This window comes from Danio aesculapii, chromosome 3 (genome assembly GCF_903798145.1).
Source record: "Danio aesculapii chromosome 3, fDanAes4.1, whole genome shotgun sequence".
In the NCBI taxonomy this organism is placed as follows: domain Eukaryota; kingdom Metazoa; phylum Chordata; class Actinopteri; order Cypriniformes; family Danionidae; genus Danio; species Danio aesculapii.
In genome coordinates this window covers 62440644-62453196 of record NC_079437.1, presented here as the reverse complement: position 1 = coordinate 62453196, position 12553 = coordinate 62440644, and the positions used below count along the sequence as shown (strand labels likewise).

General features: G+C 39.9%; 2 protein-coding genes across 2 annotated transcripts; both read right to left on the bottom strand.

Annotated features, from left to right (window-relative positions):
• Positions 1-1597: 1597 nt before the first annotated feature.
• LOC130220621 (gastrula zinc finger protein XlCGF49.1-like) lies at positions 1598-3278 on the bottom strand. The gene is made up of 2 exons (XM_056452841.1): positions 3212-3278; positions 1598-2165 (listed from the first exon to the last, which is right to left on the bottom strand). Exons 1-2 carry the CDS (start codon positions 3276-3278, stop codon positions 1609-1611), a joined length of 624 nt encoding a protein of 207 aa, XP_056308816.1. The 3' UTR covers positions 1598-1608.
• A 3672-nt stretch (positions 3279-6950) lies between these two features.
• On the bottom strand, positions 6951-10796 carry LOC130220620 (gastrula zinc finger protein XlCGF7.1-like). The gene is made up of 2 exons (XM_056452840.1): positions 10692-10796; positions 6951-7732 (listed from the first exon to the last, which is right to left on the bottom strand). Exons 1-2 carry the CDS (start codon positions 10744-10746, stop codon positions 6951-6953), a joined length of 837 nt encoding a protein of 278 aa, XP_056308815.1. The 5' UTR covers positions 10747-10796.
• Positions 10797-12553: the final 1757 nt, after the last annotated feature.

The following is a 12553-nucleotide window of genomic DNA, read 5'->3' as shown; positions in this document are numbered from 1 at the left end:
ACGGTTAAACATGTGCCTCCCTAGTAGATACTGAACGTTTCTCTCCAGTGTGAATCCTCTGGTGCAGTTTCACACCTCCAGCTGTAATTAAAGTCTTTGTACACTCAAGGCACATACACTCTCTCATACCAGTGTGGATTTAGGTCTGATGATTGGCTGAAGCTCTTCCCACACTGAGTGCATGTGTATGGTCTCCCTCCAGTGTGAATCCTCTCATGTCTTTTTATTTTTCGTAAATCTCTGAACGTCTTTTCACAGTGTGAACACTTGTGCGGTTTCTCTCCAGTTTGAGTCATTTCATGAGTGTTCAGATTTGGGAACTGATTAAACCTCGTCACAGTGCCCTTACAAAAAATTACTGCAGTTTTTAAAGGAATACAGCAGTTTTAGTAACTTCTGGAAAGTGCCGTTTTTTTAGACACGAAAAAAAACTGTATTTAAGTATATTACAGTATTACTGCAATACAACTGAAGTACTACAATACACTTAACTGCAGTACAACTACTGCAATGGTACTGAAGTACTAGAACTACTATAATGCAGTACTGCAATACATGTTAAACACTTATTGCACTTAGGTATAGAAGTATTAAAAGTGCACCTTAGTTTTATTATGTATTGCAGTACAGTAGATGTATTTCTGTAGTTATACTTCTGAAAAGTGCAATACAATATATTGTGGTAGTACAACTGAAGTACTGAAACCTCATTAGGAAACCATGGTCTACCTAGCAGGAAAAACAGTAGCTGTACTGCAGTTGTATTGTAGAATTACTTCAGTTGTAGTAGTAGCAGTACTGCATTATAGTAGTTGTAGTGCTTCAGTACTATTGCAGTAGTTGTACTGTAGTAGTAATTGAGTTGTATTGCAGTAATACTGCAATATATATTTGCAATAACTTTTCAGAAGTTTCCTAAAACGCCAGTATTTCTTTTAAAAACTGCAGTATTCTTCTTCCCTTTTTAAGAGACCTCTTTTTTTTCTAAGAGACCTCTCGGTTAATTTAATGCAGGGGTGTCCAAACTCGGTCCTGGAGTGCCGGTGTCCTAAAGAGTTTAGCTCCAACCCTTTTCAAACACACCTGAACCAGCTAATCAAGCTCTTACTAGACAGGTGAAGCAAGTTCGAGCTAAACTCAGCTGGACACCGGCCCTACTGGACCGAGTTTGGACACCACTGTTACTTCAGTTGTACTGCAGATTTTACTGCTATTGAACTTCATTGCTTTATAGTTGCTGTTGTACTGTTCAGTTCACTGCAGTTATTCTTTTATTATTCGTTTTTGCAAATGAACAAGAAACTACTAGAACTATAAACTAGACCAGAAAATTACTTCAATCCAAATAATATCCTTAAAAAAAGTACAAAATATTCTTGGAAGATGTTGAAGAGCAAACCCTTGTAACACAAGTGCAGACTACAGCAGCACAAGTGCAGTAAAGATTGAGTTTACTTGTGCAACTTATACTGCTGTTGAACTTTATTGTACTGTATTTGAACTGTTTATACCTCAGTGTTTTGCAATTTTGCAATTGTACTTTATTTTACTGCAGTTATCCTTCTATATACTGCTGTTGTCCTGCAGATTTACTTCACTTTACTGCAGTTATTTTTTGTAAGGGTGTGAACACTTGTAAGGTTTCTCTCCAGTGTGAATCCTCTGGTGCCGTTTTAGGTCTCCAGCTGTAATAAAACTCTTCTCACACTCAAAGCACATATGCTCTCGTATACCAGTGTGGCTCTTCATGTGTAGATTAAGGGATGATGAGTGGTTGAAATTGTTCCCACACACAGTGCATGTGAATGGTTTCTCTCCAGTGTGGATCCTTATGTGTTGATTAAGGTGTGATGACTGGATGAAACTCTTCCCACACTGAGTGCATGTGAATGGTTTCTCTCCAGTGTGGATTTTCATGTGTCTATAAAGGGAAGGTGCTCGGCTGAAACTCTTCCGACAATGAGTACATGTGTATGGTTTCTCTCCAGTGTGGATCCTCATGTGAATCTTAAGATTGCTTTGTCTTGCCAAACTCCTTCCACACTGAGTGCAGGTGAAACGATTCTTGTCTCTCCTTTTGAAAATACCATCAGTCTGTAAATGATTTTCCTCAATTTTGACATGATGTTCCTCCTCTTTAATCTCCTCATACTCTTCAATTAGGTCTGAAATAAAAAAGTTCAGTTTTTATTAAGTCATAGAAACTCATCAAAAGCTGAAGTGAAAGACACTGGAAACATTGACTATACAAACTGTAATGTTGGTGCCCATTAATGTTAAATAAATCAGATCATGTTTAGTTCTGATTTAATCAGAGTTCACATTTGTAAAGGGCCTGCTTTTATTTGTATATATTCATAAGTGCAACAGCATTTTGTTTTTGTTAAATTAATAAAACAGATAGGGAATACGTGTTCATTTTGTAACCGACCGTCAAATGCGTCAGAATAAAGAGCTGAATCTCCACGAATATTTAGGTAACAGAAATGACAGACCTGACATCTGCACCTTTAAATCAGCCAACTCTTTTTGAAAACAAATGTTCTCTGGTTTAGTAATCCACATGAAATGCATTTAAACACAAATCACATGACACCCATGTGAACTCATGATCGCCCACAAACACACATCAGCTGTGGGTTCATCAACAGAGAAGTTCATTTAATTTTCATCTTCAAGAATATGATGAAATTAGGACCCATATAACCTCAGAAGACCACCACGACTGGATTCTGATTCGTTGAGAGGATGATGTGTTACACAAGTTGTACATTTCAGAACCCAGCCCAGGAAACTTCTTACAGGTGCAAATCTTTATTGAGACGTGCTGGTTGTTCTGCAGTCAAACAGCATCTTCAAGAAGTCCACGAGTCTGCAAGAGACTCTCACAGTCTACATAAGTCTAATTTGATCTGCAAGAGTCTAATTTTGACAGATTGGCCTTGTCTAATATATGTTTAAGGAGGGGGCGGTGTTAAGGTGGAGATGGCTAAAGAAGTCATGTAAAATGGAAGATGGCTCCAGAACCTGTTCAGACACTGACCAGACAAGTTAATCAACAAGAGTTTCTTTGGACTGAACAGATCCAAAAAACTAAAGCACAGTCCTTGAGACTCTGCCCATAGGTTTAGGGAGCACATGATTTAATCTCTTTTACTCACAAATGATGTTGTTCTGTTGGCTTCATCGGACATGGACTTTCAGCATGCACTGGGGCTGTATGCTGCCAAGTACGACGTGGCTGGGATAAGAATCTGCACCTTCAAGTCTGAGGCCATGGTGCCTCACCGGAAAAAGGTGGTTTGCCATCTCCAGGTCGGAGGAAGTCCTTACCCCAGGTGAACATGAGATTGACAGGCAGATTGGTTCAGTGGAAGCAGTAATGTATTCGATGTACAGGCCTGTTATGGTAAAGGAGCTGAGCCAAAAGCCAAACCTCTCAATTTACAGGTCAATCTACGTTCCTATTCTCACCTATGGGCCAGGGCATACTGGAGATACTATGTCTCTCGGCTGGCCTGGGAACACCTCATTTTGTACTCGGCTTGGATGAAAAAAAAAAAAACAAACATCACCAGCTGCTCATTCATCTGCTTACATCACTTTCCCTGCAGCTCCACACATTCAACACAATTTACCAATCCAAATGAGATCATCCACCATTACCCCATGTAATGTGGTAAATAATCCTGGGGTGATTCTGGACAATCAGTTGTCCTTCAAAGAGCACATCGCTAACACAGTTTGCAACTTGTCTGGTCTTCAATCACCACCCATGTAACTCCTCTCTTTACCTCTCTGCATTGGTTAGGTCAAAGCTTGGATCAAGTTCAAATCATTGTTGCTTGCTTACAGAACAACCACTGGCACTGCATCCTCTTACATCCACATGCTGCTGAAGGTCTACATCCCCTCCAGGAGCCTCCGGTTGGGGTGTGAGCAGTAAGTCACTTTCCAAAACCTTTTCATTCACTGCTGGTGAAATAACCTTGCCATTCCCACATGGACTGCAGACTCACTGGTATCATTCTAAAAACTAAAAGGCACATCCTGTGTGTACTGCCTCTTCTTGTTGACTTGCTAAATGTCTCCTCGATTGTAAGTGGCTTTGAACAAAAGCCTCTGCCAAATAACTAAATATAGATGTACGATAGGGTGACACTTATGAAGCCAGATCAATCTCAAAAATAATACAGTTTCAAATTAAAACTAATACATGCAGAGCACAACTCATTTACAAAATCTAAGTCATAAATTCAAAACAATTTGTGAATTCACAAGATCATGAATATTTCCCCATATAAATTGTGTTTTGTGCATTTATGAATTATGGCTTAAACTTACAAATTGGATTTGTGAATTTAAGAACTGTGTGCTACATCAAAAAATGTAAGGAGATGGTCATTACTAAATTTGCCCCTCTAGGGCAGTGATTCTCAATTCCAGTCCTGGGGCCCCCCGCTCTAAACATTTTGTATATCTTCCTACTTTTTTTGCTTCAGTAAGATTGCTGTTAGAAATGGTGTTAGTGAGGCCGGCAGGGGGCACTCAACCTGTGGTCTGTGTGAGTCCTAATGCCCCAATATAGTGAAGTCAGTAAGTGCCATCCTTTGAATGAGATGTTATACTGAGGTCCTGACTGTCTCTCCACTTCACTTATAGCTGGTGTGGGGTGAAGCACTGGCACTGTTGTCCTGTGGCTGCAGTTACATCATCCAAGTGGAGCTGCACACTGGTGGTGGTGTGGAGAGACCGCCCTCGTGATTGTGAAGCGCCTTGGGTGCAACATAAATGCGATATATAAACACACATCAAGTTACATTACTTAATTAGTTTTTGATCTGAATCAGGTGTGTTAACAGAGAGATCCATTAACTGATCCTTGTGTGTCAAATATAAATGTGCAGGGCTGGAGGACACAAGGACTTTAGAACAACTGCTCTGGGTACTCAAAATAGCAAACTAATGCACTCAAACTAAATTGCCTTTCTAAAATTACTTCTCTACTTTAGTTTATCCCTGTAAATATTTCTTTACAATATTTAAATCAGTTTGATACTTTAGTCATTTCTCTACAATAAGCACCCTAGCTTGCGTGTGAGTGAACTCCAACAGCCAGTTGATAAAGGTGGTCTGATAAACTTCATTATGATCTCAAAAATATAATTATTTTTATTGACAGAGTTATAGGCACAGGCTAGGTCCATATCTGCTATTTGCAGATAACATTGTACTTTTGGCTTTATGGGACATGGACCTTCAGTATGCACTGGGATGGTGTGCTGCCAAGTTTGACTTGGCAGGGATAAGAGATGGCACTTCCAAGTCAGAAACCATGGTGGTGGACTAGAAAAAGGTGGCCATCTCCAGTTTAGAGGAAAGTCCTTAGCCCCAAAAGAGTTGAAGTGCTGCAGTTTTGTTCACAAGAGAGGGAGGGATAGAATGTGAGCTTGAAAGACGGATCAGCGCAGCGGCAGCAGTAATGGAGTTGATGAGTTGGTCTGTTGTGGTGAAGGAGCTGAGCTGAAAGGCAATGTTCTTAATTTACCGCTCAATCTACGTTCCTACTCTCACCTATGGTCATGACCGAAAGGATAAGATCTAACATACAACAAGAAACATTTTACAAAAGCGTTACGACCCGCTTATTTGAGTTCCAACAAAATATTCTGAATGCAAATTATTTATTAAAAATTGTAACTCAAAAACCAATCAATCAATCAAAGCAACCAACAAATGTCTAGGGATAATAATGAAGAAAGAACTTAGGATGTAATCACAATTAAAACTTTCACTAGTAGTAGCCATAGAGTTCTGGGGAAGATAGCACAACTACTCTTGTATACCCATTGAACTGTCCTGGAGCTCCACCTTCTTTGATGTGCGATTTCTTCCCAGAGATTTGCTTCTCATTCAGGGGGTCAGACAGAGGACATCATCTAAACCAACAACACTAGCAACATAAATGCCCAACTGAGCCTGGTTTGTCTTTTTTCCTTCACTTTCATCAATTGGTGAAGTTTGTTCGTCACCGCTGTCTCTCCCCTGGTTTGCTTGGTTGGGACTTATGGAGATGCGCATTAATGGATTTGCTCTTCAGTGTCTGGACTTTTCCGTTTTCTGCAGTGAAAATTAAACCACACTGAACTAAACTTCAACTTTGAAAACTGGACTGACAGTTTCAATGTACTAGAACTTCTGCGTTCTGCTGCTTTGACACAATCTACATTGTAAAAGCGCTATAGAAATAAACATGAATTGAACTGAATTGAATGAACACACTGGAGAATGAAGCAGCAGAGCTCCACAGATGTATCTGCACAGGTACAATCACTCGCAAAGAGACTTTGAAGACTCAGAAGGGGGGCACACATCAGACCAGAAGCCCACCTCATCACGATACATCATTTCTATGAGTTTGCACACAACTGCATCATTCAGTGTCTGTCCACAGCAAATAGAAAACACTGTAAAGATGTGACGTGCCGTAGAGATGCTGTTTACCAGATGTTTATGAAACTGTTCTACTCTCAGCCGCCATGGCGCAACACATTTACAACCCCACCCACTGCAATGTCGGAGTGTTGGAAAACAGTATACCGGTAATCAGACTTTTCAAACATTCTTCAGACAGGAGACATCCTTTCACACGATAAAATGTTTTGCTGCATTCTTTCTCCACTTGGTCAACTCAAATCGGTGCCACGCAATATCCGTTTCGCTCTTGATTTTACTTCTTTGGCAAAATATGTCTGTAGGCAAGTGTGCTTGAATCTGTTAACACTCCACATGTTAACAAATATGTGTGGTGTTTTTAAGCAGCAAAACATAAATACAAACAACTTTTAAGTGATACCATTAATCGATTTAAAATGCATCCTTTTGGTTAACGGTTAAACGGTCAATACGAGCATCCCTAATGAGACACTGATGTAAGTAATAAGACATGTCTATGGTTTCTCTCCAGTGTGAATCCTCTCATGTCTTTTCAGGGTTCGCAAGTCTCTGAATTCCTTTTCACAGTGTGAACACTTGTACGGTTTCTCACCAGCGTGAATCATTTCATGTCTTTTCAGATTTATAAACTGATTAAAACTCTTGTCACAGTGTGAACACTTGTAAGGTTTCTCTCCAGTGTGAATCCTCTGGTGCCGTTTCAATTCTCCAGCTGTAATAAAAGTCTTCTCACAGTCAAAGCACATAAACTCTCTCACACCAGTGTGGATCTTCATGTGTTGATTAAGGCATGATGAGAAGCTGAAACTCTTCCCACACTGAGTGCATGTGTATGGTCTCTCTCCGGTGTGAATATTCATGTGTTGATTAAAGTTTGATGATGGGCTGAAACTCTTCCCACAATGATTACAAGTGAATGGTTTCTCTCCAGTGTGGATCTTCAGGTGTCTATTAAGATGTGATGAGCAGCTGAAACTCTTCCCACACTGAGTGCATGTGAATGGTTTCTCTCCAGTGTGGATCTTAATGTGTAGATTAAGGGATGATGATTGGTTGAAACTCTTCCCACACCGAGTGCATGTGAATGGTTTCTCTCCAGTGTGGATCATCATGTGAATCTTAAGGCTGCTTTTTCCTCTTAAACTCTTCCCACACTGAGTGCAGGTGAAACGATTCTTGTTTCTCCATTTCAAAATACCATCAGTCTGTAAATAATTTTCCTCAATTTTGACATGATGTTCCTCCTCTTTAATCTCCTCATACTCTTCAATTAGGTCTAAAATAAAAAAGTTGAGTTTTTAGTAAGTCATAGAAACTCATCAAAAGCTGAAGTGAAAGACACTGGATACACTGGCTACGCAAACTGTAATGTTGGTGCACATTAATGTAAAATAAATCTAATTTATTTTTATACGTTCATAATTGCAACAAAATTATGTTTTTGTAAAATAAAAAAAACAGATAGGAAATGCTTATTCATTCTGCGCCTGACTGGAAAATGCATCAGAATAAAGAGTTGAATCTCCACGAATATACTCTGAAAACTGGACTGAGACAGTTTCAATTTACTAGAACTTATGTAAAGCTGCTTTGACAGAATCCACATTGTAAAAGCGCCATAAAAAAGATGTTAACAGAAATGACAGACCTGACATGTGCACCTTTAAATGAGCCAACTGAAAACAAAATGTTCTCTGGTTTAGTAATCCACATGAAATGAACACAGTGCAGAACTCCACAGTCTGAACTGATTATCCACTAATGACTTCCTGCATTCAAACACAAATCTCACAACACCACCCACGTGAACTCATGAATGCCCACAAACAAATACATCAGCTGTGGGTTCATCCGATGAGACCACCTTCACCGTCTTCCCCACACCTGGGAGAGTTACGGAGGGGAGAAGCCCCATAGAATAGTAGCACACAAACTGTTGATGCCCAGAGAGAACCAGAATGTCAAGAGTGTAACAGATTACTACCTCTTATTATAAGCTGTGTATACCTGAAATCAGCAGATCTGCACGGATGTATCGCCCTGGTAGAACTATCGTCCCGTCCACTAAAGACGAATTTACAAATAACCTGATCTTTCTCTATTTCTAAATGTACCCGCAAACGGAAATGTCCTTGATGTAGTAACCAGCAGTATGGATGCTGTCTTCCCTAACACACTAAATACTGTGGCACCCATAAAAAATAGAAAGAATAAAACTACACCATGGTATAACAATTAATCATACTCGTTCTGCCAAAACAGTCACTCGCACTATTGAACATAAGCGGGGGAAAAACAAATTAGAGATCTTTAGAATTGCATGCAAAGATAGTATGTCCAGCTATAAATCCGTCAGGGCTGAGCACCTCCACAAACTGATAGAAAATAATCACAACAATCCTAGATTTTTATTTAACACCATCGCTAAATTAACAAATAATCAGTCCTCTCTGGGACAAAATCTCCCACTGCAAATTAGTAGTGAGGACTTCATGAACTTTTTCAGTGACAAAATAGAAGGCTTTAGACAGAAAATAGCACATGTTAAACTTACTGTACAGACTTATAGTTCAGATTCATTAAACACTGCACTAAATCAAAATAATCTACAGTGCTTCTAAATAAGACAGGAAGAGCTAGATAAACATACATTTAAAAAAGCTACATGTATGTTAGACCCAATTCCAACATAATTACTGAATTAGTTGCTACCTGTAGTAGCAGAACCTCTTCTTAATCTAATTAACCTTTATCTTTAGGCCATGTTCCAATCCCTTTTAAGATGGCTGTTATAAAGCCTATTATTAAGAAACCACAACCTTATCCCAGCATCTTATCTAATTATAGGCCTGTTTTAAATATTCCATTTATGGCAAATATTCTAGAAAATGTTGTGTCTGCCCAATTATGCTCCTTTCTACAGATAAACAAGATAATTTCAGGCCTTATCACAGTACAGAAATTACGTTAGTGAAAATAACCAACGATTTACTCTTAGCTGCTGACCGAGGCTGCATTACTAGTTTTACTTGAGCTCAATGCTGCATTCGACACTATCAATTATGATGTTCTCATTGATCGCTTAAATCATTGTAAAGCCTGTCCCTGGACACCTGTAGAATTTTAGTCATACTTAACTGACCATTACCAGTTTGTAAATATAAATGGATAGCTTTCTCATGTCAGGCCAGTAAAAATATCAGGTGCCTCAAAGATCAATTTTGGGCCCTTTGCTTCTTACAATATACATGCTACCCCTGGGAGTCATTATAAGAAAACAAGGGATCAGCTTTCATTGCTATGTGTGCAAGATACATCCTCTAGATGCACTGGGACGCATCGTCAGTGATGTATCCTGGAGTCACTAGGTGTTTTGTGTCTTTCAACATCAGACACCTTCGCCCAGGTGACCCTGCTGAGGTTGATCCTAAACCCTCTACAGCCCACATCTATTGGCTCACAGTGGGTCTTCCAGCCCACTTCCTGGCCTTTCTTTACTATCTCCTAGCACTTTGAGCGTTTCCTTTCATTTGCCTCTTCCAACCGCTCTTCCCAGGGCACTGTGAGTTCAAGCATGATCAACTGTCTTATTGACTCAAAAATTATAATTATGTCTGGTCGGAGTGATGTTGTAATTATGTGCTGTGGGAACTTTAACTGCTTCCCCAGGTCAACTTGCAACTGCCAGTCAGGGGCTGAGTGGAAGAGGCCTGACCTTCTCCTTTGCAGTTGGCAAGGTTCCTCCCCAGCTTTCACAAAGTCAATCCTTTTTTTCAGGGCAAGATGGTACCTACCAGAGATGATGGCATTGCATATGCTTTCTGCCACCACCTTCAGTACTTGGTCATGCTACCAACGGTAGCGCTCTTCCACCAGGGCCTTTGGACAGCTGCTCAATATGTGTTGTAATGTTCCCCTACCAGAGATTAACTGGCATGCCATCTCAATCTTGACCCACACATGAAGGTTGGCTGACTCTCTGTGGTCATTAAAAATCCAATGGCATTTCTCGTAAAGAATGGTGGTGTAACCCCGATGTCCTGACCAAATTCCCTCTGTTGGCCCTTACCCATTTTGGCCTCCCAATCCTCCCCATCCACTGAATTGGCTCTGTCACCGTCTCTCTTTATAGGAAATCATTTGTTTTTGTACAATAAATCAGATCAGCTGTTCAAAGCTGTTCATCATTATTGTTCTTCAGGCTTATTAATGAAGAATCAGGAATAAACACCAACCTATTTGTTGTTCAGTGTCTTCATGTTTAATTCTGCAGGGTTCTGGATCACTCATGTTCTCGCTGTCCTTCAATCAACTCTTCACTGGAGCCTGATGGGAATATTCCAGTGTTTAAGAGTGAATGAATGAGATGGAGACACAAATGAAAGGTGCCCAGATAACCCGTGAGTAACGCATTACACAAGTGTTTACAGCGTAGCATCGAGCTAAAAACAAGAGAGTATATTAGCATCGAGCTAAAAACAAGAGAGTATATTAGCATTGAGCACATATGTTAAAGCAGTTCAACCCGCAAGATAATTGCAGCAAATCTGCGAACGCTACAAAGGTCAGATATAATACACTTACTTTGAATAGACGCACAACACCCGTAACAGAAGTGGAGTTAAAGGAATTCAACAGCAAACAGCAAAGCTCTGCACTCTCCGCTCTCCGCCTCAGACTGAGCGCCGGGGGCGGGAGATTTGCCTGCACGCTGATCAGAGAAAGCCGATTGGCTGCCTGTGGAAGCACAGAGAAAACTGATTGGCCGCCTGTATGTGGCTCAGCGAAAGCTGATTGGCCGCCTGTATGTGGCTCAGAGAAAGCTGATTGGCTGCCTGTTTGTCAATCATTCTCTCGACAGCAGAGGGAATCATTTGTGTTCAGATTAATTCTTCTTCTTCTTCAGTCTCTTCAGAGGAATATAACACTGTTTCTGTGCAATCCCTGAGTGTATAATACCTTCAGTCAAGTCTGGCTATAAAGTTTTTTAGATTATTTGATATTTGACTGCACAAATCTTCTCAGTACATGTCAAACAAAGACATTCACTCAATTATTAATAGATCTCAGATTTCTTTACCTGTTTGTGTGAGTGTTTGGAATAATATATTTAAGTGACAGAATGGGCCGAGTTTGACAGAAATTCCTCTGATATAATAAAGTTGGTGAAGTCTCTACTCATAACTGCTCTCCACTAAATCACAAACTTCTCTCTCTGTATTGAGTCTGTAGAAATATAAAGTCATTTGCTTTGGGAGTGCACTTAATATCAAGTGTTTTGTCGTTTAAGTTTTGTAACAACTTTCTAATTCATAATGTATCTTCTGTCAAAAAGTGTTATTTCTTTGCATAATAAAAATATATACAAGTATACTCAGAAAACAAAGTTTCTTTGAGCTCAAATCTATTTTATTTATATTATTTGATCATTTTGAGTTCATACATGTATATGACTTTCAAGATCTGTTGACGTGTACTGTCACAGTGTATACTCATTCGTGCACACACATCGCTTTCTCAGTTCACTTCCTTCTGAGCTGAGAGAAGGTTGTCTCGTGGCAGGGGCGTAGCAGGCATTTTAAAAGTGGGGGGGGGGGGGGGGGATGTTGTATGAGATCAAACGTTCATATAATTAATAATCACCTGTTTCTAAATGGTCTGAGACTTTAACCCAAAATAAAAGCACAAATAAACAGCAAACAAATGATATATGTACAACCACACTGAAAATAAACAAGTCACAGATCGTTTTCGGCAAACTATAATAGACCAACATATAAAGATATGAAACATAAACATGAAGTCTAAACAAGTCGGCTTCCAGTTGCTCTGGAGCGCTCCACAGTGAACTCGGCACTATTTAGCTAGGCTGCTGAGAGGCGCTCTATTTGTCTGGCTAATGGCAGAGCAACCAGGAAGACCGACAAAACAGAGACACGGACACCAAACAACAGGTAAATATTAAACGAATAACAACCGTAAACACTTAGATGCGGACAAACCGAAAACATTAAACACACGGACAACATGTGTATGTGTGTGTATTTGTGACAATAGCGTGCGTTATGGATGAATATGGCGAATTGCACGCCAATCG